The 27823-nt window shown below is 41.5% G+C and overlaps 1 protein-coding gene across 2 annotated transcripts in view; it reads right to left on the bottom strand.

Annotated features, from left to right (window-relative positions):
• SHLD1 (shieldin complex subunit 1) overlaps window positions 1-27428 on the bottom strand; it is an 87936-nt gene extending 60508 nt beyond the window's left edge. Inside the window, exons 1-3 of one of the 2 annotated variants that reach the window (XM_047068264.1) lie at window positions 27367-27428; window positions 18464-18638; window positions 17330-17514 (exon numbers count right to left, since the gene is read on the bottom strand). In XM_047068264.1, the coding sequence (XP_046924220.1) occupies window positions 17330-17507 (178 nt within the window). In that variant the 5' untranslated portion in view covers window positions 17508-17514; window positions 18464-18638; window positions 27367-27428. The remainder of the gene's footprint in view (window positions 1-17329; window positions 17515-18463; window positions 18639-27366) is intronic. The other variant, XM_047068265.1, reaches the window with a different exon arrangement.
• Window positions 27429-27823: the final 395 nt, after the last annotated feature.

Below are 27823 nucleotides of genomic sequence, written 5' to 3'. Positions count from 1 at the left end.
ATACTAGTATATTATACTAATATTATATTATAGTATATTATACTATAGTATATTATACTATATAATATACTACTATAATATACTAGTATATTATACTAATAGTATATTATATAATTATAGTATAATAATATACTATAATATACTCTAATAATATACTCTAATACTCTAAGCATAATATACTCTAGCTCCATCCATTTTGTTGCAAATGGCAAGATTTCATTCTTTTTTATGGCTGTTTCTTCCCAGTTCTTAATATGCTGAAACGAATTCAATATCCTTCCTACTTCCTGGCTAGTTGCAAACAACTTCAACTTCTCACGCCTGTTGAAGGTTGAGTTAATATTTGAAAAGTGATATGTAGGTTTACAGCCTACTACCGGCAGAGACCAGTTACCTTTCAGTTCACCTCCCATGTTCTAACACCCTGGAAATGTTTATGGAGTGTCCACCGCATGGGTAAATGCCACGTTACCTCCTCGGTAGATGAAATCAGAAACAGATTACAAGTAGGAAGATTCTACCTGGATGGACATACAGGCAGTAGGAAACTCATTTCCTTTCCACCATTCTGTAAGGCACCTGGATAGCCAACAGCAGGCACAGTATTCAAAACAGAGCATGCACTTACTCAACGCTTACTGGATGAATAAAAAGCATTAAATAGAGAGTAATATGAATGTCTGAAAATAATGTTAAACAGTGTTCACTGTGTAAAATAAGTAAAGTAGGATTATCTGATATTATTGGTTCATACTGAGCCCGCAAAATACATTAAATGCATTCGAATGCATTAAATGCATTCGAATGCATTAAAAAATGCTCATTTACAGCCTTATGTAGATAATTCCAAATTTGTTTTTCCCAATTTCGAAATCTTGCCATTTCATACTTTTGCTCAGGCTGCTATTGCCTTGGACCTGTAGGAAGTTACCACATAATCTATATTCATGAAGTCCAGATTTGAAAGACAACATATTTCAATCAACTCATTCTTTGAAGAAAGAAGGCACAGACTTGGTCACAAAGACCAATGATCTTCTCATCTTCACAAAGTAGCTCAAATTCAAATTTAGGCAATTAGCTGAGAATTTATAGCCAGAGATAAAGCAGTGGGAAACTGTAGGGTACTTCTCAGATGCATCATGAAAGGAAAAATTCCACAGACACCAGCTGAAATCACAAATGAGCAACTCCCTGTTTCTTATTATGACTATTTCTCTATATTTCATTAATGATATATTGATAATGTTATTAATAACTATGGCTGACAGAGCAACTTTAAAGCATAATTTAAAACTCTGCAGGTTTAAAAGTACTGACAATAAATAAGGAAACTCTGAGGTCTAGTAATAAATGGTTATAAAAAATGTTTCCTCCAAGATCTGATTAAATTTTGTATTATTGTTCTTCTCTGGGGAACTGTAAATGTAAAATAACCTGTTAATTTCTATTCATTAAGTAATATTTCTCTAGCATCCTCAGAATGTAATAGTTTCAACAGCTACTCTTTTCATAGAGAATTCTGACATGGGAAATAAGATACCTGCTCTTTCCTGAAGAGATGTTATTTTCTTAAATGAATTTGTTCATTCTATTTATTTGTTCTGTGAAGCTATGATACCTACCCTGCCTGATTTTGTTCCTCTTATTTTAAGTTTGCATATTTTATTTTCCCAACTAGCCTCAACTCCCTGCATACAGAAATCATGTGTTCCCACACGATTTCATGTTTTATGTCACCCTCAACCTAGAGCATGGTGATAGATGCAAAGAGGACAATAAACAAATGTTTCATTGACTATTGACTGGTTAGATAGACCTCTAACAAACATGCCATAAAGGCGCCTGGCTGGCTCAGTCGGTAGAGCATGCAACTCTTGATCTCAGGGTTGTGAGTTTGAGCCCCACGTTGGGTGTAGAGATTACTTAAAAATAAAACCTTTAAAAAAAAAAAGCATGCCATAAAACACATTCTCACAGACGTGGCGCTGCTTAAAGCCACCTGAAATTAATGGGGATCCTTCACCATAAGATGATTTGTGGAAACTGCACGGAAGCCTCTTCAAATACAAATCAAAGCACTTTGAGGGGCGCCTGGGTGGCGCAGTCGGTTAAGCGTCTGACTTCAGCCAGGTCACGATCTTGCAGTCCGTGAGTTCGAGCCCCGCGTCAGGCTCTGGGCTGATGGCTCAGAGCCTGGAGCCTGTTTCCGATTCTGTGTCTCCCTCTCTCTCTGCCCCTCCCCCGTTCATGCTCTGTCTCTCTCTGTCCCAAAAATAAATAAACGTTGAAAAAAAAATTTTTAAAAAAAGCACTTTGCAAATGAGAAGGCATCTGTTGACATCTACATTTGCAATGAAGAGATTATATGAGAACAGGGTTAGATAATTTGCCTACAACTATACGCTGAGTTAGCAGAAAACATCTATCCTAACAGCAAATTCTAGGAAATAATTCTGTGGATACTTTGGGTCAGTATGAATCAGAATAACTTCCCTGTAAAGGCTCTGTGCCAGTACAAATCATTTTTTTTTTTTTTTTTTTTTTTTTTTTTTTTTTTTTGCCCAGTACTGAGCACCATAAAGGGTAAGGCTTATAGTTGCTTGTTGAAAGGAGTTCAACAAAGAAGTAGAAGTCTAGAAACACCCACAGGGGCACTACTAGCTATAACAGCAGCAACAGTAATGACCGCTAGCCTTTACTAAATGTTCTAAGCTCTGTTGCCTCATTCAGTTGTCATGACAACCTAAGAAGCAGGCAATATTATAATTTTCATTCTACAGATGAAGAAATTGAACAACGCAAAGTGTAGCAACTTGCCCCAGGTCAGAATCAAGGTCAAACCCAAACCAGTCTAGCTCCAAAACCAAAAATAAGAATGCAGAATATGATCTTTTTAAGTGAAAATGATACAATTAAATAAGTAGCTTTAAGACAACTGGCTCCCATTGAGAAAATAATAAAGCTATCACCCTGCCTCACATTCTACACCAAGAAACACATTTCAAAATTAAAAAAAAAAAAATTTAAACTGTAAAATTACCAGGAGATACCCAATTTATATAATCTTGGGAGAGAATGATTTTCTAAATATTATACCAAAGCAGAAGCATTGATGGATAAAATTAACTATGTAAGAAGTTAAAATCTGTACAACAACAACAACAACGAAACAACACATTTACTTGTAGTAGCCAAAACTGGGACACAAACTAATGACCATTAACGGGGGACAGTGAAAAAGATTATAGTGTATTTGTACTACAGAATACTACACAGACCTTTGGTTGAGCTATTAACATCTAAAGATGATTGTGATAGAACATGGAATTTTAAAAAGTGAGTTGGAGGGGTGCCTGGGTGGCTCAGTTGATTAAGTGTCTGACTTCAGCTCAGGTCAATATCTCACGGTTCGTGAGTTCGAGCCCTGTGTGGGGCTCTGTGCTGACAGCTCAGAGCCTGGAGCCTGCTTCGGATTCTGTCTCCCTCTTTCTCTCTGCCCTGCCCCGCTCATTCTCTCTCTCAAACATAAACATTTAAAAACAATAAAAAATAAATAAATTTTTAAGAAGGCAAGTTGGAAAACAGTATGTTTTTGTTAGAGATTTCTGGTTTGCTAAAATCAAACACAAACAGAGACCAGACTTGAAAATTCCCTGAATGGACATAACCAGTTAGTCATACATGTAAAGCTTAATTTAGTTTACTTTGCAAGACAAGAGAGGCTAACTTGACCTGGGACACTTCTTGGTTATGTGTCTGAAAATCATAAGCAAAACTTAAATTATTCCCCAAAACTAATAGGAGGTAACCACTAACCAAACCCTTACATTTAAGAAAATTCTAATATTGTAACCAATTACTGCAAAAGCCAGTCACTGCCTCCACACTACATAAGCTGCTTTATAACAATATACCTCTGAGCTTCATTCTGTGTTTTGGTTTGAGCACTCCCAATTTGCAGTGTCTTTTTAGTGTATGCACAATAAACTAATTACTACTTCAGTGATTCACTGGTTTTACTTCTGTTTTCTTTTTTTTTTTTTTCCTGAACTTTGACAAGTTAAAAGCTATGCATAATCAACCGTACTAAAATACACACATTTACATGCACAGTTTACCAACACTGAGATATATACATTTATAGTACACTTCCCTAAAAATATACACAACACTACTGGTTACCACCAGGAAGTAGAAAGGGAGGGGAAGAATAGAGAATGTTCTTTTTGCTTCCTTTTCATCTGTGGTATTTTACTTTTTTTTTTTTTAATGTCTATTTATTTTTGAGAAAGAGAGAGAGCACAAGTGGAGGAGGGATGTAGAGACAGAGAGGCAGACACAGAATCTGAAGCAGGCTCCAGGGTCTGAGCTGTCAGCACAGAGCCCAATGCGGGGCTTGAACTCATGAATGATGAGATCACAACCTGAGCTGAAGTTGGAGGCTTAACCAACTGAGCCACCCAGGCGCCCCTATTTTACCTTTTTTAAAGTACCCATTACTTTGGTCATTTTAGAGAAAACAAATTTCAATCAGAGAGTGTATAAAAATTAAAAGGCAAAACTGGGATGAATTATTGTAAAAAATGCTAAAGAGTTAGTATTCTTGATGTATAAAGTACTCTTATGAATTAGTAAGAAAAGATGACAATTTTAATAGAAAACAGGCAATTCATAAAAAAGAAAATGTCCAAGAAAACACAGTATTTCTTTACACTATAATCAGAGAAATGCATATTAAAACAAAAGTCTTTTTCCCCCCCATAATTAGCAAAGTTTCAAAAAATTATAATATTAGTGTTGAGAAGAGCCTTGGAAAAAATGGTTTTCTTCCCTTTTCTGGAAGGACAAACTAGTAACACGTGTCAAAAAAAAGTTTTAATGTGATAGAGCAATTTTTCTTATAGGAATTTAGCTTGAAGAATAATTTAAGATAAATACATGGGCTTAACCAGAGCAATTTTTCTTATAGGAATTTAGCTTGAAGAATAATTTAAGATAAATACAAGGGCTTAACCAGAAGGATGTTGAACACAGCCCTTTATAACAACAACACATTAGAAACAATGAAAATGATCAAAGCTAGGGAATTGTTTATTTGTATAGCAATTTTTACAGTTGTTTCAGAGAAAAATGCAACTATTTCAGAGAAACACAAGAAAACAAAAGAAAACAAAGAAAAGGTGAGCTTACAAGCATTTAAAGAAAAAGGGCCAGGATTTTTATGATGCCCGACAGATTTTTTGGTTGAAAATTTTCTTGAGATATTTAAGACTCCCATGCAGTGCTAGAGATCAATGCAGACAAATCCTGTGAACATTTCCCTACTTTCCCTCAATGTACTTCCAACTACAGAATACTGGCATTAATAAATCCAACAATCTTATTCCGATTTCTCCAGTTTACTTGTATGCATTTATGTATGTCTCTACAATTTTATCACGCATCTGGGTTCACCCATCCATGACCACAGTCAAGATACAGAATATTTTCATCATAAGGATCCCACGCATTGCCCTTTTAGAACCACAGCCACCTCCCTTCTGCCCACCCCAACTCCAAACCCTGACATCTACTAGTCTGTTCTCCAATTTCTAAAAATGTTTGCACTTCAAAAATATTGTGTAACGGACGACAGTACGTCAAGTTTTGGAATTCACTTTTTTCCCCATGAGCTGAATTCCCTGGGAATTCATTCATCCAAGCTGTGTGTCTGGATGGCTCATTACTCTACTGCTGAGCGGTATTCACTGGCCATACCAGTGATGCACCACAATCTACTTAACGATCTCCTGATGAAGGATATCTGGGACATTCGAGTTTTCGGGTGTTAAGACGAGACCTGCTACGAACATTCATGTATAGGCTTTTGCACGAATGTGACTCTTCATCTGCCAGATAAATGTCCAAGAGTATAAATGCCAGGTGCTCATATGGTAATTCCATGTTTAGTTTTACAAGAAACTACTAAACCGTTCCCCAGAGTAGCTGTGCCATTTTACACTCGCAACAGCAATGCGTGAGTGGTCCGGCTTCTCTACCTCTTTACCAGCATTTGGTGGTGTTATCCTAGCCATTTCTGTAGGTATCGTTATTGTTTTAATTTGTACTTTCCTGATGGCTCCTGATGTTGGACATACTTTCATGTGCTTATCTGCCATCTGGATACCCTCTTCAGAGAAATGTCTCTTCATGTCTTTTGCCCACTTTCTATTTGAAGTGTTTACTTTTCTGCAGCTGAATTTTGACAGTTCTTTTATACTCAAAATACTAGTCCTCTGTCAGACAACAGACTTGCAAGTATTTTCTCCTGGTGTGTACCTTATCTTTTCATCCTTTTTATGTGGGCTTTCAGAGAGCAAATTTAAAAAAAATTTTTTTTTAATGTTTATTTATTTTTGAGAGAGAAAGAGAGAGAGAGACAGAGACAGAGCGTGAGCAGGGGAGGGGCATAGAATCTGAAGCAGGCTCCAGGCTCTGTCAGCACAGAGCCTGATGTGGGGCTCGAACCCACGAGTGGTGAGATCATGACCTGACCCAAAGTCGGAAGCTTAACCAACTGAACCACCCAGGCGCCCCACAAATTTAATAAATTTTGATGAGGTCCAATTTATCAATTTTTTGGCTATGGTCTATTTCATTTCCATCATTTCCATTTAGGTATTTTTATAACTTGTATTTCTTCACTGAGTTTTCTATTTTTTCATTTGTTTCAACAGAATTTATAACTGATTGCTGAAGTGCTTTTATGGTGATTCCTTTAAAATCCTTAGCAAATTCCAGTGTCTGATTCATCTCAGGATTGGTGTCTGTGACTCTTTTCATTCACGTTGTGATTTTTGGTTCTTGGTATGACGAGTGACCTTGGCGCTATTTAAGTCCTGTACTTGAGCACACATCCATCCTGTTCAGGTTTAGCACGCAGGTTGTGGCCTACTTTTGCATGGTTCCAATGACAGTTTAATTTTCAGAGCCTCTGCTGCTTATCTTGGTCTCCTTGGTTTATGAGGTACTGTTGAGGCTCCCATAGCACCCTGCTGGAACTGCCTGCAGGACTGACCCAGCCCGTGGGTGTCTCTTGGTAGGGGGTTGATCTCAGGCCCCCTGGGAAGAGAAGGTTTTCCAGATGGGCTGCTTGTTGTTGTGGGATTTCCCTTTTCCAGTGCCTCCAGCTGCCCCAGTGAATGTAAGAAGGTAGGGAGCAAGGGGAATCTCAGGCCCACAAAGACAAAGGGGATTCTCGGCCCAGGTCACTACTTGAGTTGGCAGAATCCCTTCACTTGTGCTTGTGGGCCACTTGGGTCTGGTTTAGCAGAGGAGTGAAGTCTCTGGCCCAATGTAGGAGAGTGCTTCCTCTCGCCACTTACTATGATGGGTTTTGCTATAGATGCCCCCTTGCTGGGTGCTGGGCTCTCCTGGTGATGTGGGATGACCCACTGCTCAGTACTGTGGAGAAATGAGCCTACCCAGGCCCCTTCTTGTTGCTAGGTTGCAGGCTGAAATGCACCAAGTTCTGGTCACCTTCTTCTGGTAGGTGGGAGAACAGAAGACACTTTGCCTCTGTGTTGTTCCTTCAGTCCTGGGGCCTGAAACCAATTCCTCTTCTTACCACTGCCCACTATTCCTTGATCACCTCTCGTGTTTCCATGGTTTATAGTTGTACTTAGCAGGGAGTCATGGGTATGCCATCTTATCAGATCAGAAATCCCGAAAGATTTTAAAAATCTCATTACCCTTTAATGCTACTATAATTTCATCAAATAAAGCAAATTTAAATCCTTTGGTCTTATCTTTGCAGAAGAACGCAACTTTTTCTTGGCAAATGCACACAAAAAAATCAGATATTATTTTTATGTTTACATTTTCACCTGCAATCAATCAAGCAAGATAAATGAAAAGGTGTCCTCAAATTATATAATGCACTTGCAGTAACTAGACTTAACGCTGGTGGCCTTAAGACAAGTTAGCGTCTCAGATTTCGAGTAAAAAAATCTCTAATAACTTGAAGTTTTATTTCTAATAGGCACAAAAGCTCTGCAAAGGATGAATTATAAAGGCTTAACACATCTGGTACACTGAAATTCTTGTTCTCAGTAACGCTCAGGAATATGTAAAAAATAGTCACTAGAGGGCAGTAGACTCGAACACTGCCCCATGGCAAGCAATTGCCAAGCACCATCTCCAGGATCTAGACCCGGAGCAGCTGTTTGGGTTTTGCTGGCTGAAAACACAGAATATTATTTTAACCCATTCTCCCTCAAACTCATGTTCTAAAATGGCATTGGCCCACGGGTAGCTTCCTCATGTTTTCACTTGCACTGCGCTTAACATTCCCTAATGTTTTCGAAGAGTTCTTTACAGAAGAAAATTCTGGATATAACAACTGAATATGTTGTGAAGAAACAGAGTTAAATCTCTTGGCTTGTTTGTCGGTTTTTAGAATTTATTTAAAATTTCCACACAATTTCATTATTTTGCGAGCAGGAAAATTCAGAATGCTATAAAATGTGATAAGAGTATAGTTTTCCTGGGGCACCTGGCTGGCTCAGTCAGAAGACCATGTGGCTCTCGATCTGGGCTCAGGTCATGACCTCACGGTTGTGAGATCAAGCCCTGCATTGGGCTCCGCACTGAGCATGAAGCCTGCTTGGGATTCTCTCTCTCTGCCCCTCCCCTCCCCTCTCAAAATAAATACATGAACATTAAAATTTAAAAAACCCTGTGACTATAGGCAAAGTACACAGAAGTAAACAAGTCTCTTCTCCCATAGCAGGTGTCCTTGAAACTCAAAAGTGAGGAGCAATGAGCGATGTCAAAGATGGCAAATAGCATTCTTGAGCCTTTGAAAAGAACTCTCCTCTTAAACTACTATCTTTAACGACTATTTAAGGTTATCTACAATTTGGCAGTCTAAACTAGAGAAGAATATTCTTCTATTTTCAGAAAAGGGATAGAAAAGTCACAGTTAGAAGTAGTCTGTAGAGAGGGCCACCTAAAAATAGAAGTGACCAGGTTGCTATGTGACCTTGGGTGATTTTCTTCATTATCCTGGGTTTCGACACTCTCTTGCAGAAAATGACACATCTGGGTGAGCTTGGCAATTTTCAAACTGTTTGGCCCTGACATCCTTTCTTCCAATGACTGCTCATCTAGAAGCCTATGATGCAAATAAGTTGATATGGAGAGCAAGAGTGGAGAGTCCAGGGCCCCCATAAGTTCAGTCCTGACCTTATAGCTCCTAAAGGGATGCTTAGAACACAGTTTGAAAACCACCGGCCCAGGGGCTGTAACATTCTGTAATTCTGTGGGCCTTAGTCATATACACGGATAGTTTATCCTTCACTGCTTGGGCCATACAATTAGGACACACTGCTTCCTTCCAATAGTAGCAAGCAAAGAATTCAACATCCTGTTTTGGACCTAAAAATGAAGCCTATAGTGGCTGAATCTCTAGAACTCACCCCAATGAGTGGTAACAAATCAGAAATGCACTGGCATGCAGGACACTCAAACTTTCCAAATAAAACCCATCAACTGGACATGGGATAGTAAGCACCAGATTTTGTTCTCTGATTTCTCAGAGAATTAGTTCCTCAATCTCCTTCTTTCCCTTCCTCCCTATATTTCAGGTCTGGTTTAAAGGGTGCTGGGTCATTAGCTGCTAGGTTGGATGTCACTTCTAGGTTGGATTGTCACCTCTAAGGAAAATGTCTTTACCATTATTTACATGTGTAGAATACATCCTGACTCCTATTTAAGATGACAACACCACATTCAGAATTCTATAGTTATTATATACAAATTCTATTTTGAAGTTTCAGATTTAAGAGCTTAAAGTTTCTTTTTTATAATTTTTTTTATTAACGTTTATTTATTTTTGAGACAGAGAGAGACAGAGCATGAACGGGGGAGGGGCAGAGAGAGAGGGAGACACAGAATCGGAAACAGGCTCCAGGCTCTGAGCCATCAGCCCAGAGCCCGACACGGGGCTCGAACTCACGGACCGCGAGATCGTGACCTGAGCTGAAGTTGGACGCTTAACCAACTGAGCCACCCAGGCGCCCCAAGAGCTTAAAGTTTCTTATGGAAATAAAATTTTCCAGAATTACAAATAGATACCATAGGAATCATAGAAAGGAAAAAGGACACATTTATCTATTCTTAAATCGCAAATTCCTTGGATGAAATGCCTATATATTTATATAGGTTACAAAATGGTCTTTGAAGATTGGGATTTTGACAGATTCCAGAAGAAAAAAAAAGGAGACATTAAATCACTATTTACTTTAGACATACAACTAGGGCTACCAGCTAGGGCTTTTAATCATCAAGACTTAATCATAAACATTCAGTTTGTTGTTCACATGCAACCGGTTTTCTCAACAAATGCTCTTAGAAGTCAAAGTTTGAGGAAAGGGCTCAAAAATAAACATTTACCAACTCCATATTGCAACGTCTAAGCCAAATAACTCCAGAGCAACTCTTTGTCCTATATTAGAAGGCATCTAATAGAATGCATCTCCAGAACAGAGGCTGCAGAGGGCCCTGATGAGATCAGCCACCGATCTCAGACTTTTCTCAACCTATAGCAGTACACACAGAACTTCACTCCAGGAAACCCTGGTGACCTTGTTTTTGAGGGGTTTATCCGAGACCACTGACCATCTCACTTGGCACTTGCATTCTGTTTACTCTATGCTTTTCTCCAGCCCAGTAACAAAAGAGAAAGGAAACAAGTATCTAAGAGGCAGGGAATCCAAGCCCATCGCTAAGTGTGTATGGGGGACTAATTGACGGACTCAGCTCAACAGTTTCTGGAGTGGCCTGGAGCTGACCAGGAAGGAAGGAGCACATTTCAAGGACAGGAACAACGCAGCTGAGGCATTAAGGCCTGACTCAGCATAAAAACAAGCCCGACAGGAGTAGCAGGCCTGTGTTAATGAGTAGTTAGACACCAGCAGGGGCCTGCATTAGGCTGGCATGCACCTGTATGTTACCTGGTGCCTTGCCAGTTACTAAAATATTGCAATACTGCTGAACTGGCTGTTAAATATCTTGAACAGGGGTGCCTGGGCGGCTCAGTCAGTTAAGCGTCCGACTTTGGCTCAGATCATGATCTCGCAGTTCATGGGTTCAAGCCCCGCATCAGGCTCTGTGTTGACAGCTCAGAGCCTGGAGCCTGCTTCAGATACTATGTCTCCCTCTCTCTCTCTCTCTGCCCTTCCCCCGCTCACACTCTGTCTCTCTCTCTTTGTCTCAAAAGCAAATGAACATTAAAATAATTTTTTTTTTTAATCTTGAACAAATGCTTTGGACATGAGATTATGCAGAGCCTTGACAAGGAGGCACAGGAGGCTTGTTTGGAGTTGGAAGGAAAGTGGGGGTGTACAATGATATCTCAAAGGGATTTAAATAGAGGAACGTGATGGAAATGCTGTTTCAAGAAGACCTCTTTGGCCGTGTGGCTCTTCTGTCAGATCTCACCAGGAAGAGAAGGGAGGGAGTTCTGTACTCCTATGCCCGGTTGGACATAGTGCCAAGTTGTTGTTTGTTTTACTACTACTTCATAAGAAGTAGCTAGACAATGCTTGCTCAAGACACCAGTTCAAGACAGAGGAGCGGTGTTTATCTAGAGAGACACAGCCCAGACTCACCCGCTTTTGGGTACCCAGACTGAAATGACCAAGGCTTTGAGGTTTTCCTGACTAATACTCTCCGATTCTTATCAACTCATTTCCTAGAAAGTGCTCTGAACTCTCATGTCCCTTGCTGCTAATATCCTCCTCCAGGGCATGAACAGTGATATGGCAGTTGGGCATACAAGATTAGGGCAGAGAAGTGTCCATTAGGTTTAGCTCCCGGGCAAAATCACCAACATCTGAGCAAGGGCGGGCTTAGTCTAGTGGGTAGTGGGGGTGAAGGACATGTGCCCAGAATTGAAGAACAATCATAAGAGGAAGTAGAATGGAATATGGGCAACCCCTTCAAAAAGCCTGGCTGGGAAGAACAGGTCAGTGATGGGCAAAGCCAGAGGCAGCTACATGGTGAAATGGGGGATCCTTTATAAAAGTTAGGCTTCAGCCCAGGTCCCTGTCCTTAAAACCTGGTTTTTCCAGTGGTCCCTGCCATCTCCTAAAATTGAGGCCACTCGTCCCTTGCCTGCTATTCTTCCAGAGGTTACAACTGTGATGCTGACTCCGACCTTGAAGTTGGGACCTTCCCACTCACTGATAAGCCACCTGCACACTGCCTGCCACTTGCTGGGATTTCTGGGTACTCTCGTTGCATTACCTGTTGCAGGGCTGTGCTCTGCTACCAGTAGGCTATTCTATACCATCACCGTGGACCCCATCTCCTTACTAACTGTGCGTCTGAATTTTAACCATAGGTTTTGACAACTGGGCTAATTTGACTGAATCTTAAGGGTCAGCTCCTGGCTCCTATTTCACCCAGTAGCTAGAGAAGCCAGGTCCTGGGTTCACCCTCAGACCTCTGTAAGCAACCTGCCATACTCCATCAGTTCTTGAGGTAGTCAACCATACTCTGAGGTAAGCACAGGCTATCTAAGTGCAACCAACATTAAGGGAGTACTAGGGCTGGGTGCAGCCCAATGCTGAGATACCTTGGGTGACTATCAGCTGGAAAACTTTGGCTGTGTTCACCAATCTCTAGAAGATCAACTTCCTTACAAAACACAACAGCAAACAAGCAAGCCAAGAATGCAAGTTGGCTTGGGAGCTGGATATGTTAAAAAGCAGAGCTAGAACAGTAGCCATCAGAACACCAACGGAGACCAATGTAAAGGTAGGCCGTGTCTCTGAGCAAACAACAGATCCAGAGTTATCAGAACTAGATTAAAATGTGGGCAAAATCTGCTGAAGGGCTGTGGGGGAGAGAATCTGTAATTACAACTACCTATGAGCATGCAGTGAAGGGAAGGAAAGTGGATCTTACTTATATATACTTCTTTAAATTTTAGTTTTTAAACGTTTATTTATTTTTGAGAGGGAGAGAGAGGGAGAGCCAGGCAGAGGCAGAGAGAGAGGGAGAGAGAATCCCAAGCAGGCTCCATGCTGACAGTGCAGAGCCCAACACGGGGCTCTAGCCCACGACGAACCATGAGATCATGACCTGAGCCAAAATCAAGGGTCGGCCCCGTAACTGAATGAGTCACCCAGGTGCCCCGGATCCTATTTATTTATTTATTTATTTATTTACTTAAGATTTTATGTATTTTTTTTAATGTTTATTTATTTTTGAGAGCGAGAGAGACAGAGCATGAGCGGGAGAGGGGCAGAGAGAGGGAGACACAGAATCCGAAGCAGGCTCCAGGCTCTGAGCTGTCAGCACAGAGCCCGATGCAGGGCTCGAACCCACAGACCGTGAGATCATGACCTGAGCCAAAATCGCGGCTCAACTGACCGAGCCACCCAGGCACCCCCCAACCCCAGGTCCTCCTTATAAATAGAAAATCAAAACTCAAGACCATAGACAGTTTTGAGAAACTGGAGGTGCAAGATGGTCAGCCAAGAGCAAATCAGGCTGGGTGGTTAGGGCAGTGATTTCCCCCACAGTGTAGGACCGTCCACCTCAGCCATTTCACTGGCTGGTAATGGTTGGATTACCAGTGACAATCTTTCCTAAATTTACTTAGTAAAAATCTCTTTCTCACAAAAGGCAACTCTGAAATGTTTACAACAAAATAAATAGCTTCCCATGCTGTGTAAATTTCACTTAGTGAGATCAGAATTAAGTTCCTTTTGTGGTGGATACACCTAAGTGCATTTACTCTTGCCTACCATAAGCTATCCGCTACAAAGCTACTAAATATAAAGGTGGCTGCCTTCCATTGGATACTAGCGTAATCCCTGCTCCCATCATGATATCTTTCGGATATCATTTCCACTCAGTTCTTGGGAAGCTCTAGGTGATCTGGTCCAATTTTACTTTATTTTATTTTATTTTTTAATTTTTTTTGAATATTTATTTTTACTTTCGAGAGAGAGAAAAAAAGAGTGCAAGCGGGGGAGGGGGAGAGAGAGAAAGAGAGAGAGAGAGAGGCACAGAATCCAAAGCAGGCTCTAGACTCTGAGCTGTCAGCACAGAGTCTGACGCAGGGCCAGACTCACAAACTGCAAGATCATGACCTGAGCCGAAGTCAGACACGTAACCGACTGAGCCACCCAGATGCCCCGATCTGGTCCAATTTTAAGCAACCATAACAAGTATCGTGAGTAATAAATGGTATAGCATACAAAAGTACTGCAGAATGGTGGACTGCACCACAATATTAAGATTGCTTTTAAATATGTAAGTCTGAATAAAATAGTATCAAAAACTTAATATTCCTCCCTAAAACTGTCCCCCCTCCAAAAATGAGTTGTTTGCTGTATCAAGCAAACAAACTTGCCTAGATTCATTTCTGGGCAATTCCTTATCTCAGTGATATCATCTACTTGGTTGTTTTCCAGGTTATAAAAAGCAACTTTTTTCCAATAAAAATGTGATTTAAAACAGTGCCTTTGGGCTCAGCCCAGCTCCGCCATTTATTAAGTAACACTGGGCAGGCTTCCTAATGTCTCCACATCTACATTTCCTTATTTATAAAATAGGGTTGCTTTCTGCTTCTCAGGTTTGTGGTAAGAATTAAAAGTAGCAATCTTTGTGAACCACTTAGCATGGAGCCCAACAACAAAAAACCTGACAGGCAGCCAGGCTGCCATAAATGGGAGTGATCATTATTCCTGTATTCTAAGACATTCCGATGTCTAGCTCTGCAGAGAAAAGTAACCACAGAACCTTCATTGGGGTAGTATGTGCAAACCAACATGAGTGTTTTAGACACATGCTGCAGATCAGGAGGCATGGCCACAGGGAAGAAGGAGGAGATAAGACTCCCGGATGCTAGGAATGGCTCCATTTAGAAAGGTCAAATTGGGGGGTAGGGTGCAGAGGGGGGGTGTGAGAATGTGTAAGGGTGGAAAACATAAATTGGATGCATTTTAGGAACATCAGACAGACAGAGTTCCCCAATCTCTCTTCTACCTATCCTCGATTCCTGAAATTAAACCATTCTTTAAGGTTAAGGCTAGGTATTCTTAAATGAAGACCATCCTGGAAAAGCTGACACTTGAAGCTATTTGTCTCTGAGTCCAAGTTTCAAATCGTCTTTTGGGGAGGCTCTGAAGGGTGACATATGAAGGCCCAGGGCACGTAGGAATGGGGTGGAGGCCCAAGCAAGGAGAAGACAAAGTGAGAACTGGGCCTCCAGTTGGACTGGACCCACTTGGGTTTGGGGTGCATGTGTTCTATCCTAGCAGAAGTGGCTCAGGATTTATATCACTGCACAATAGTTGATAACGCACTTTGCACATGTTAATGGCTGACAGTTGGGCCACGTCTCCATCAATTACACATTTTGACTTTTCTTCTGGGAGGCAGATGCAATCTGACAATCTCCTCCAACACTGATTGTGCTATGGGGCTAAATTCAAGGCTTCACCTGATTCAGTGCTGCCTATGACTCCCACTCCTTATACATGGAACTTTCCAAAGTTACTCCTAACCAGCCTTAAGCTACATGTGTGGGCAGTGGAGAGGGGACCAGAGATGTTTTTACGTTGGGATCAGCTTCAGCCCTACATCCATACAAGCATATCTCTTAATGAAATACCAATAGCAGTTAACATTCACCCATTCATTCCTCATACAAGTATTTATTGAGTACCTGCTATCCTGGAATTTATATTCCAGGAGATGAATCAATTAAAGTCAAATCTAGGGTGCCCAGTGGCATTCCTGCCGAGGCAAAGAATAAAGCCAGGGAAGGGTACAACAAAGAACGTCAGCAGGGAGGAGGGTGGCTGGCTCTTAGAGGTGGCAGGCAGAGGCCCCGCCCAGTGAGGATAAGAACAGTAGGAGGTCAGGGCAGAGACGTGGCAGACCCAGGGCCCAGAGGGCATGGGTGCCATAGGACTTTGGCTTTTGCTCTGAGACAGATGAGAAGCCATGGGAGTTTTGCACCAAGGGCTCACATGATCTGATTTGCATTTTTAAAAGGATCCTCTGGTGGATGTGTTGAGAAGAGAGTGTAGGAGGTCAAGGGCAGGTATGGAAAGAGCTGGTTAGGAGTTTGTAACAATAATCCAGAAGACAGGCAATAGTGGCAGCAGAGGGGGTGGCAAAACGGTTTAGATTCTAGATCTTTCTCTGGCAGTAAAGCTGACAGTGATAGACTGGATGTGAGAGAGGTTGAGGATGACTCCAAAGTTTGGGCCTAAGTGAATGGATGGGTAAAAATGCTTTTTAGAGATGAGAAAGGGTCAACGAACAGGTGTGTACATACAAGGGGAAATGGACTGGGGAGGGGGTGGAGGAATTAGCAATTTGCTTTAGGATATATCAAATTCCAGAAGTCTAACAGAAATCTAAGTGATGATGTCAACTACACAGAGCTCAGAGACATTAAGAAACATGCCCCAAGTCCCAGAGCCAGTAAGTGGGAGAGCTTTGGGCCCAGGTCTGTGGACCTCCAGGTCTGGACTGGGCAAAGAATGGGAAAGACAAGGGCTTTACAACCAGAGATGGTCAGTAACTACGTCAACAATCATCATTAAGCTTAAATAATAAACTTTTTGGCAATTCAGTCAGGGAAACTTGTGGAAAAGTTGTTCCCCAAATGCAGAGTATACTCTATACGAGGAATACTGAGTGCCCTACTACTGTCACCTGTAACATTTAACAGGCCCACATTGCTGCATTCTGAAGTTTTAGTTTTTATTTTATTTTTTAATTTACTTATTTATTCTAGAGAGAGAGTGTGTGCATGTGCTCATGCGAGTGTATGTAGGGGAGGGTCAGAGAGAGAGGGAGAGAGAAAATCCCAAGCAGGCTCCATGCTGTCAGCACAGAGCCCAACGTGGGGCTCAAACTCACAAACCATGAGATCATGACCTGAGCTGTAATCAAGAGTCAGATGCTTAATCCACTGAGCCACCCAGGCACCCCAACTTTCTGAAGTTTTAAAAGAACAAAACAAAATTCAATTCCACCCTCTCCCTGTTGAACCTCTGAATGCAGTTGGATGGAGATTAGAAAGGTCCTCAGACAAAAAGGCCTCCAGGAAATAGCTCCTCGTGGTTTCACCAGGGAGCTTGTCCTTTGAAGTCTCTCCCCACAGTTGTGCTTAGATAAGATGTTTTTCTACCCGAGACAATGAATCATTCCTCAGAGAGGTGCTATTGGAAAAGAGAGAAACAAACAACCACATACCTGTATGTATGGGGGGGGGGGGTGTCAGTGTTAGCTTGTTTTAAACCCTGTTTCTTACCTGGATCTGCATCAGAAGAGCAAGGACTAGAAAGGGCTTCTACAGAACTAAAAGCCTCACTGTCAGCCTCTTGGTGGGGTCTCTGCAGCACATAATCTCTCATGTCATAAACTGTTGGCAAATCCAAGGCACTGCTCTCCTCGGACTGGCTGCCTGGAGTGGCTTCCTGGGTCGCCATAGTCCTGCTGTGGAAAAAATAATTCAATACAAGAGGCATTGCCTAAGAGGAGGCCCCCATTTCAGTCACAGCTTGAAGGACTAAAGTCCCAGCGCCTTAAAGGCCAAACAGTACTTTGGCCAAAATACTTTCCCATTAGTAACAGTCTTCCTTGTGCTTACTTTAGACCCAGTATTTGTTTACCATGTTTCTTCATCATGAGAAACAAATACTCTCGACACAGAAAGATTAACAATTTCAGCTGGAGAATAAACTGCATGTCTGATAAGGATGAAGCACTGTGCAACACGATAATCCAAGGACTACAAGAATATGTAATGAGAAGAGAGACTGTCTATGATACATTATGTGGAAAAAAGATTTTTAAACAATAGGTAGGGTTTGATCCAGACTTTATAAAATGCAGAATCATGTGTGGGGTGTATGTGTGTGTGTGTGTGTGTGTGTGTGTGTGTGTGTGTGTGTATGTTTGTGTAAGTGAGAAATACACATATCTATAGCTAGAAAAAAAGCATCTTGAAGGATAAATCCCAAATAAACTTCAATGATAATTAATTCAGTGGTTTAATTGCTGACTAGTGAGATTATGGGTGACTTGTATTTTTATCTGTGGCCTAGTCAAACATGCATTTAGCCAATGATTTAACACGCCAGGCCCTGGGTATACAAAGGTGAATGTAATAGACCCTTCCTTCAAGTTGCTCACAGTCTGGGATGATGCAAACGCACCAACATACCATGTAAACACAACGACAAGACAGAGAAGAACCCAGGAAGCAACAGTAAGTTTTCTGGAGAAGGTCATCTCCAAGCATGGGACAGGCCAGGCCAATGCCTGGGGGACAGCGCAAATGCAAGTAGAACCAGCTTGGGCAACCACAAGTGCCATGGGGTGCTGGGAGTTTAAAGTGAGAGTCAAAGAACAATCGCACATGGGTAACTGGGGAGAGACAAACCTTGTGGTTTCAGCTGGATGGCCGTGGGGCTCTTCTGTTCCCAGCTCTGGAAAGGACAGCGAGGCTTGGCTGTTGATAGCCACTTGGATGCACAAACGCTCCGGCTGAGCTTTCGAGACCACAAAGGTGCTTTATTGGGTTCATCACTTGGACATTTCTTGTTACATTGGTGTTCCTAAAATAAAATAAAATAAAATAAAATAAAATAAAATAAAATAAAATTAGGTGTTCCTCATCCTCCCTCCCCAGGTAGACCCCGATCTACTTGTGGGTACTGGATTCTCTGTTGGAAGGTTCTTTACAGTGCATTCAGCTCTGCCCACCTCTCTATAAAATAACTACGGGCCTGGGGAGAGCCTAAACCCTCTGCAACTCTCTGCCTCATAAATTTCTGTCATCAATAAATCATATTGTAGCCAACACCACGCGTCATGACTGCCGTGGGTCGCCACGTGCCATGCAGAGGAGTTTACACGGTCAGATCTGCAGATTTGGCAGCTGGATGGGAGATGGCTTTATAGCGCTTCAGCCCAGTGGCCAGCAATCTTAGAAGCAACAGGAATTCATTCAGCTGCCATGGTCCTGGTGAGAGACAAGGAGCATGTGAACTAGGGTAGGGTAATCAAGAGCAGGGGGCAGATTAAGAACATATGTAGGAACTAAAATGAGAGTAGAACTTCATCACTGAACAGGCAAAGGGGCTAAAGAGAAAGAGAGTCAATGAGGAATGGCAGCTTTAATGACTGGGTTGCTTTATCTAACTGCGTTAGAGAAGGAATAGTTTTTGGAGGGGGTGGTATTCCAAATTATGGAATACTGTACAGCTGTTAAGATGACAGTTGGAACCTGAAAGATCTCAAAGACATATGTTTGAATGAAACAAGCAATTTCAGAATAACAGGAACAGTATAATAATAAGGGTAGATAACATTTATCCAGTGCTTGCTGGGTGCCAAGCACTGTGTGAAGAGCTTCATCTGCAATAGCTCCATGAAGCAGGCAATCCTACCACGACCCTCATTTACAATCAGACAGTCAGACACAGAGAGAAGTCGAGTAACTTGCCCAAAGAAACTTCATCTAGAAAATGCCAATCTGGAATGAACCCACCTCCCAGACCTCCCAGCCTCCTGTGTCTGCACAGCCCAAAGGACTACCCTATCAGGCAAAGATAGGGTGTGTATAAAAACAAATCAACACAGAGGCCTGGCAAGATTCCTCTTGTTTGAGGACAACGGTCGCATGCTGTTGTGGACATTCGCCCATGCAGAGAGTGAGCCAAGAGAGCAAGCAGCTGATTGCTTCTGAAAGAAGCAGAGGGATCAAGGTTCCCAAAGAAGCAAGAACATCCTGTCTCTTCACACATATTACATTAGCCAACCAAGCCTGAAGTTTCATCAAACACCTCCGCCACAGGCATCTGTGTCTCTTCCTTCTCCCCTCGTGTTAACAAACACTGCTCTGGAGGCTTCTGGAAGGGAAAAAATAGTTCCGTGAAGGACAGCAGTACATCCTGCCTGCCTGAAAAGGAGCCTTGACATTGACCATCAAGCAAGAGTGTCATTAGTGATACAAGCAGCAGATGGATGTGATATCTGTCTTTTCTTTTAGAAATCACTGCTATTAAATGTCAAATATATTCCAAACTGGGCATTTGAACAAAAAAAAAAAAAAAAAAAAAAAAAAAAAAGGAAGAAAGGAAGGAAAGAAGGAAAGAAGGAAGGAAGAAAGAAAAAAGAAAGTCTACTGAAAGGCAGAACCTGGTTTATTGCAAAGTAAGAAACTGTGCATGCAAAACATTCTTTGGAATTCTGAAGTTGCCCAGGAGAAAGCAAGTAATAGGTACAGATGAGACCCTTCCTATGGCCTGTAACCACCTAAGCTGACAAGTACGATGCAATGATTATCTCTGCCCTAAAACTTTTAACACGGGGTTCCACTTCCTTCTCCAGAAGAGCTTATTTTCCTCTCTTAAAAGTACTTGGGGTACCTGGCTGGCTCAGTCAAGAGAGCATGCGGCTCTCGATCTCACGGTTGTGAGTTTGAGCCCCACATTGTGTGTAGAGATTGCTTAAAAGGATCTTTCAAAAAAAAAAAAAAAAAAGTGCCGAGGCACCTGGGTGGCTCTGTCTGTTAAGGCTTCCAACTCTTGGTTTCGGCTCAGGTCATGATCTCATGGTTTCATGGGTTCAAGCCCCCATCGGGCTCTGCGCTGGCAGTGTGGAGCCTGCTTTGGATTCTCGCTCTCCTTTTCTCTCTGCCCTTTCCCTACTTGCCCTGTCTCTGTCTCTCTCAAAATAAATTAATAAAACTTAAAAAAATAAAAAAGGCTTTAATTATACAATCTAAGTGTTCTTTTCCAATACCATAGGGGCACAGACACAAGATGTCTCTCGGTACATCAAAACCTGCTTACCGAGAGAAGACAGCCATTCTCCCATGACTACAGATTCTTACCAACCTATAAATCCAAGTCAGTCAGGGTCCTCAGATAAAAAGCTGTTTAGCTTCATCTCTTTTTTCAGCCAAAGGTCTTCCCTCCCTTCATGTTTTTACAGTGAAAAGTTTCAAACATAAAGAAAACTGGAAACAATTATCTGATGAACATTCCTATAGCTACCGTCTAGATTTCACAATTAACATCATACTATGATTTTCTTTATCATAAAACTATCCACCTGTCCAAGTCTTTATTCATCTGTTAATTCTTCTTTTTTTACATATTTCCAGTGACCTGTAATGAAAGGTTCTGAGTTAGTGCCCGGTACAATCAATTTGCATTTCCAAATGCTCACACTGTTAGCTAAGTGAAGTGTGAGTCAGAGGAGGGTCAAAGTGGAGCAAGGAGCACAGCTGGGAAGCTCTGCAGAGCAGTCCAGAGATACGCAGGGTCTCTGAAGTTAGAGACTCACTTTTTAGCTGTGTCACCTTAGGCAAGTCACTAACGTCTGTTTCCTCTATCGATAAAAATGGCTTGATGCCTGTGCTTACCTCATAGGGTTGTCATAGGAATTATATGAAATTAGTGGATGGAAAATACTCAGTAGAGAATGCATGCTCAATAATATCTAGATCCAATAAGTCAAGTAGTAATAATTAGAAAACAATTTACAGGTTTCCATCTTCCCAGTCTACCTCCTATCCATTTGCCCTTCTATTTCCCATTCAGTAGCCATCTTACTTCTTTCATTCTTATCCAGTGAATTTTATAGTCCATTATCTTGTCAGTACCCTAAACTTCCCTTCCCGAACCATTGTGTTCTTTTATCACACCCGTTTGGCAAAACCCTCGCCTAGATGAACTCAGTTTATCTCCCCCCTCTGCGGGGCTAGACATGAGTCACTGAATAGAGCAAGCTGGCTCACTCTAACTGAATAAACATCAACTAGAAATGGGCTGTTTGGCCACATGAATCTTGAGATGTTTATCTCATTACTTCCTCTTCCCCTCTCCTTGACTCTTGTGCTTTCTCCTGTCTTCTTTAACTCAGACGCTTCCCATCTGCCACACGCCTTCCTGCTCTTTTCAGTAGATCTGCTCACTTCCTAACTGACAAAGGAAACAGAATCCAGCAGAGAGGAACTTCCTCCACCACCCGTCAAGCAGAACAAAGTCTCTGATGTCTGCACACTGCTTCACTCCTCTTCACAACACAGAGCTGTCCCTCCTGTGGCAAAGTCCAACCCCTCCACCTGCACCTTAAATCCTGCTCTCTAGACCCTTCAACAAGCCCTCAGTGACAACAACCCCTTCTCTCACTTCTCTCCCACTGGATCTTCACTTAGATTTTTCAATATGCCCAAATTGCTCCCATTTTCAACAAAACCTAGCATGTAAGAGAATGTCCTTGTTCTTTGGAAATGCCACTCAAACATTAATTGGTAGGGGGAAAGGTGTGCACAACACACTCTCAAATAGCGCTCTGTGTGTGTGTGTGTGTGTGTGTGTATGAGAGAGAATGGTAAAGTAAATTGATGGGGCAAGTATAGACAGCTGGTGAATCTGGAAAATGCTATTTGGGAGTTCCTTGTACAAGTCTTGCAATTTTTTGAAGATATAAAATCATATCAACATTAAAAGTTGTCAAGAAGTGGTGCCTGGGTGGTTCAGTCAGTTATAGCGTCTGTCCAACTTACAGCTCAGATCACAATCTCATGGTTTGTGAGTTCGAGCCCTGCATGGAGTTCTCTGCTGTCAACACAGAACCTTCTTTGGATCCTCTGTCCCCCCCTCTCTCTCTTTCTCTGCCCCTCCCCCACTCCTTCTCTCTCCCCCCCCCCTTTCAAAATTAAATAAACTTTTTTTTAAAGTTGTCAAGAAAGTGGGGTGCCTGGGTGGCTCAGCTGGTCAAGCAACAGACTCTTGATTTCAGCTCTGGTCATGATCTCATGGTTCATGAGTTGAGACCCACATTGGGCTCCACGTTGCTTGCTTGGGATTCTTTCTCTCCCTCTCTCTCTGCCCCTCCCTGGCTCCCGTGTGCAAGCACACGCTCTCTCTCTCTCTCTCTCTCTCAAACAAAGGTTGTCAAGAAAGAAAGAAAAGTGAAACGGAAATCTTTGACACCTGCACTCCCCACAGCCAGTCTCCTCTCCTATCCACAAAATTCTCAAAAGTCTAAATTGGTTCATTTCCTCATCTCCACCAACTCAATCACTCTAGCATACGACTTCTGGAAACTCCTTCTTCTGCCATCCTTTGTTTGCTTTCCAGGGAACCACTCTCCTGTCTTCCCATCTCTTTGCCTTTGTTCCTTCCATCCTGCTCTGTGGCTCATCCTCCATCCGCAACTGGACTTTCTCCATGTTTAGCCCAAGGCTCTCTCCTCTTCTTTCCTCCTCTGAGACATTAATCACCATCCAGAAATTTCTCTCTAGCCCAGATCCTCCAACGCCAGGCCCCACTGCTTTCCAGGCTTCAAGCATAATGGCTTTTCTTCAGGTTCTCCAATAAGCCCCACTTCCTCCCACTACACTTGTCATTCCCTTCCCTAAATAACTCTTCTAAAAAATGGAAGAGGAGCAAACACTTCCCAATTTAGTCTAAGCTCAGCATCAGCCTGATACTAAATCAAGACAAAGACACCACAAAAAACTACAGACCAATACTATGAATACAGACACAAAAATCCTTGATAGAATACTAACAAACCAAACCCAGCAAAATACAAAAAGGATTAGACTCCATGGCCAAGTGGAACTTAACCTTAGGAATTCAAAGTTGTTCTAACATCTCAAGATGAATCAATGTAATATACTATATTAGAATAATGGACAAAAAGAATAAGGGACAAAAACCACAACACACACACACACACACACACACACACACACACACACAGCATTTGATAAAGTCAAACACTCTTTCATGATCAAACCACTCAACAACTAGAAATAGAAAGGAACTTCCTCAGTCTGATAAAGGGTATTTTTTGAAAAAAAAATGCATAGCTAGCAGCATATTTTGTGGTAAAATGTTTTCCCCCTAAGATCAGGAACAAGACAACGATGTCTTCTCTGATCACTTCTATTCAACATTATACTGGAGGTTTTAGCTAGCACAATGAGGCAAGAAAATGAAATAAAAGTCTTCTATATTAGAGAGAAGTAAAACTATTTCTATTAGCAGAAGGTGTGATTTTGTGGATAGAAAATCTCAAGGAGGGGCGCCTGGGTGGCTCAGTCGGTTAAGCGTCCGACTTCGGCTCAGGTCATGATCTCACAGTCCATGAGTTCAAGCCCCACGTTGGGCTCTGTGCTGACAGCTCAGAGCCTGGAGCCTGTTTCGGATTCTGTGTCTCCCTCTCTCTCTGACCCTCCCCCATTCATGCTCTATCTCTCTCTGTCTCAAAAATAAATAAATGTTAAAAAAAAAATTAAAAAAAGAAAAAAGAAAATCTCAAGGAATCCACTTAAAAAACTGGTAGAACCATGAAACAAGTTAAACAAGATTACTGGATACAAGATCAATATAGTAAAATTGTATGCAAATGATTTTAAACTGCCAATAAAAAATATGTAAAAATACTGTGTAAATATTTACATACACTAGCAATAAATAATCCTAAAATTAAATTAAGAACATAACTCCATTTACAATAGCATCAAAAAAGATTAAGGGGCGCCTGTGTAGCTCAGTTGGTTGAGTGTCCATCTCTTCATTTCGACTCTGTCATGATCTCACAGTTTGTGGGACTGAGGGCCTCAAGGGGCTCTGTGCTGACAGTGCGGAGCTTGCTTGGGATTCTTTCTCTCCCTCTCTCTCTGCCCCTCCCATTCTCACACTCTCCCCACAAAATAATACACTTAAGAAAAAAAACAGCATCAAAAAAGAATAAAATACTTAGGAATATAGTTAATAAAAATATGTGAGACAGGCACAATGAAAACTGAAAAAAAATTTTTGAAAGTGGGGCTCCTGGATGGTTCAGTCAGTAGAGCATATGACTCATGATCTCGGGGTTATAAGTTTGAGTTCCACGTTGGATGTAGAGATTACTTAAAAATAAAATCTTTTTAAAAAGAGTTGAAAGAAATTAAAAATCTAAATGAATGGAAACACATCTAATATTTTAATATTTTAAGATGGCAATATGGCTTGAATTGATCTATAGATCAATGTAATTCTTAGTTGCATCTCAGTTGTGTGTGTGTGTTTTTCTATTTGCAGACATTGACAAAAATACTTAAAAAATTCATACAGAAATTCAAGGGACCCACAATAGCTAAAACAATCCTGAAAAAGAACAAAGTTGGAGGACTCATGTTTGTTTTTTTTTTAATTTCAAAACTTAGTAAAAAGCCACACTAATCAAGACTGTGAGTACTGGCATAAGGATGGACATATAGATCAGTGGAATAGAACTGAGAGTCCAGAAGTAAAATGTACAGTTATGGTCAATTGATTTTCCACAGGGTGCCAAGACATAGGAAAAGGAAAGGGCAGTCTTTTCACTGAGACAAGTGGATATCCACATACAAAGTTGCCAGCACTTTGGAAAATAGTTTGGTAGTTCTTCAAAAGGTTAAACGAGGTTACACTTGGACCTGGGAAGTCCACTGCTAGGCATATGCTCAAGAGACATAAAAACATATATCCAGGGGCGCCTGGGTGGCTCAGTTGGTTAAGCATCCAACTTTGGCTCAGGTCATGATCTCATGGTTCATGAGTTCAAGCGCTGCATCGGGCTCTGTGCTGACAGCTCAGAGCCTGGAGCCTGCTTCAGATTCTGTGTCTCTCTCTCTCTCTGCTCCTCCCCTGCTTGCACTCTGTCTCTCTTTCTCAAAAATAAATAAACATTAAAAAAATTTTTTTTAAAAACATACATCCACACAAACATTACACAAGTGTTCACAGCAGCCTTTTTTTTTTTAATTTTTTTTTTTAATATTTGTTTATTTTTGAGAGAGAGATAGTGTGAGCAGGGGAGGGGCAGAGAGAGAGGTAGACACAGAATCGGAAGCAGGCTCCAGGCTACGAGCTGTCAGCACAGAGCCCAAGGCAGGGCTCGAACCCATGAACCATGAGATCATTGAACTGAGCCAAAGTTGGATGCTTAACCAACTGAGCCACTCAGGCACCCCTCAGCAGCTTTATCCACAATAGACAATAAGTGGAAACAATCCAAATGTCCATCAATTGATGAATGGTTGAATAAAATGTAGTATATGCACACATGGAATATTTTTCAGCTTTATAAAAGAATTAAGTTCGAATACATGCCACATGTACACTTAGTGATAAAAACCTAGTGTTAAAAAACAAGACAACAGATCCAAAATGGTTTTGCTTGTGCTAAACCCCACAACCAATCAGGAATCGCCTCATCAGCACTAATTGGGTAATCTGCCAGATAGAACCTTGCCATCCCCTAAAGAGGAGTAACCATGCAATAACCAACCTGCTTTTTTGGCCTAGTATCACTTTCTTGTTCCTGCTCCCTTCTGCCTATAAGTCTCTCATTTTGTTCAACTCCTCAGAGCTCCTTTCTATCTGCTAGACTGGATCCTGCCCAATTCAAATTGCTTTTTGACTCAAATTAACTTAGAATTTTAAATATGCCTCAGTTTATCTTTTAACACTAGTAAAGAAAGACCACATGTTGTATGATTTTATTTGTATCAAATGTCCAAATTGACAAATCTATAGAAAGTAGACTAGTAACTGCCTAGAACTGGAAGGTCAAAGTGAATGGAGACTGCTAAGGGGCACAGGGCATTTCTTTGGGGTGATGGAAATGTTCTAAAATTAGATGGGGGGGGGGGTGTGCCTGGGTGGCTAAGTCAGTTAAGCATCCCGCTCTTGATTCTGGTTCAGGACTCAGGTCATATACAGGTCATAATCTCATGGTTCATGGGCTGGAACCCCTGATGGGCTTTGCAATGACAGTACAGAGCCTGCTTGGGATTCTCTCTCTCTGCTCCTGCCCTCCTTGACCGTGCACTCTCTCTCTCTCTCTCTCTCTCTTTCTCATTCTCTCTAAATAAATAAACTTTAAAAAATAAAGATAAAAATAGATTGTAGGGATGGCTGCACAATTCTGAGAATATATGAAAAGCCACTGAATTTTACATCTTAAACAGGCGAATTTTATGATATGTATTTATTGCTTTAAAAAGCTGCTTTTCAAAAAGGAGAAGAACCCAAGGGCATCCGGTCACACTGCCTGCAAATTTACGGGGTTTCCCCAAAGAGGTGTCTGCAGAGGCCATGTGTTGTTGGGGTGGAGGAGGGGTGGTACGGGAAATTGGAAGTGTGCCAGGGGAAGCCGCCATAACTTCCCAACTATGAGACTGATCTGATAACATTGCCTAGATTCCCTGCCGAATCCCAATCCCAGGGCACTCCTTGTTCCACGAAGACAACTGATAGAGAAAAATTGCAAAGTCCCGTTTACACTCACCGACCGGCAACAGCAGCACATCCAAATCCGGAAGCGGAGGCGCCATATTTGTTATGGGAAAAGAGGGTTTGAAAGGAAGTCACTGGAGCCACCTTTGCTGAGGGCAAGTAAGGGCAATAGAATGTAGCTACCGCCATCTTGACTGAGGGCATTGGCCAAGCCAGTGAAATTTTGTGCCCTTGACTAAACTTTACCAAAGGCTTATTGGTAAATGCTCTTGGTGGACGTTGAAGAAAACAGGAAACATTTTTAATTTTAAAAATTTAAATGCCTAGGTTTTAAAAAACATAAAGAGTAGAGAGAAATTAACAAAGAGAATGAAAATATTTTAGTATGCTGCATGCGACTTAGCCATACACCAGTGCCAGAATTGCAGGATCACAGAAAGGAGACTGAAGGTCATTGTCCCATTTCACCATCTTCTTGAAAGAGTCCTGTACACTCACATCCTCCTACA

The sequence above is a fragment of the Lynx rufus genome, unplaced genomic scaffold (assembly GCF_022079265.1).
Source record: "Lynx rufus isolate CCGP_SWC_20201006 ecotype Redwood Valley unplaced genomic scaffold, mLynRuf1.p SCAF_8, whole genome shotgun sequence".
Taxonomy (NCBI): Eukaryota; Metazoa; Chordata; class Mammalia; order Carnivora; family Felidae; genus Lynx; species Lynx rufus.
The sequence above is the reverse complement of the archived record's forward strand: the minus strand, read 5'-3'. Positions and strand labels throughout refer to the sequence as shown.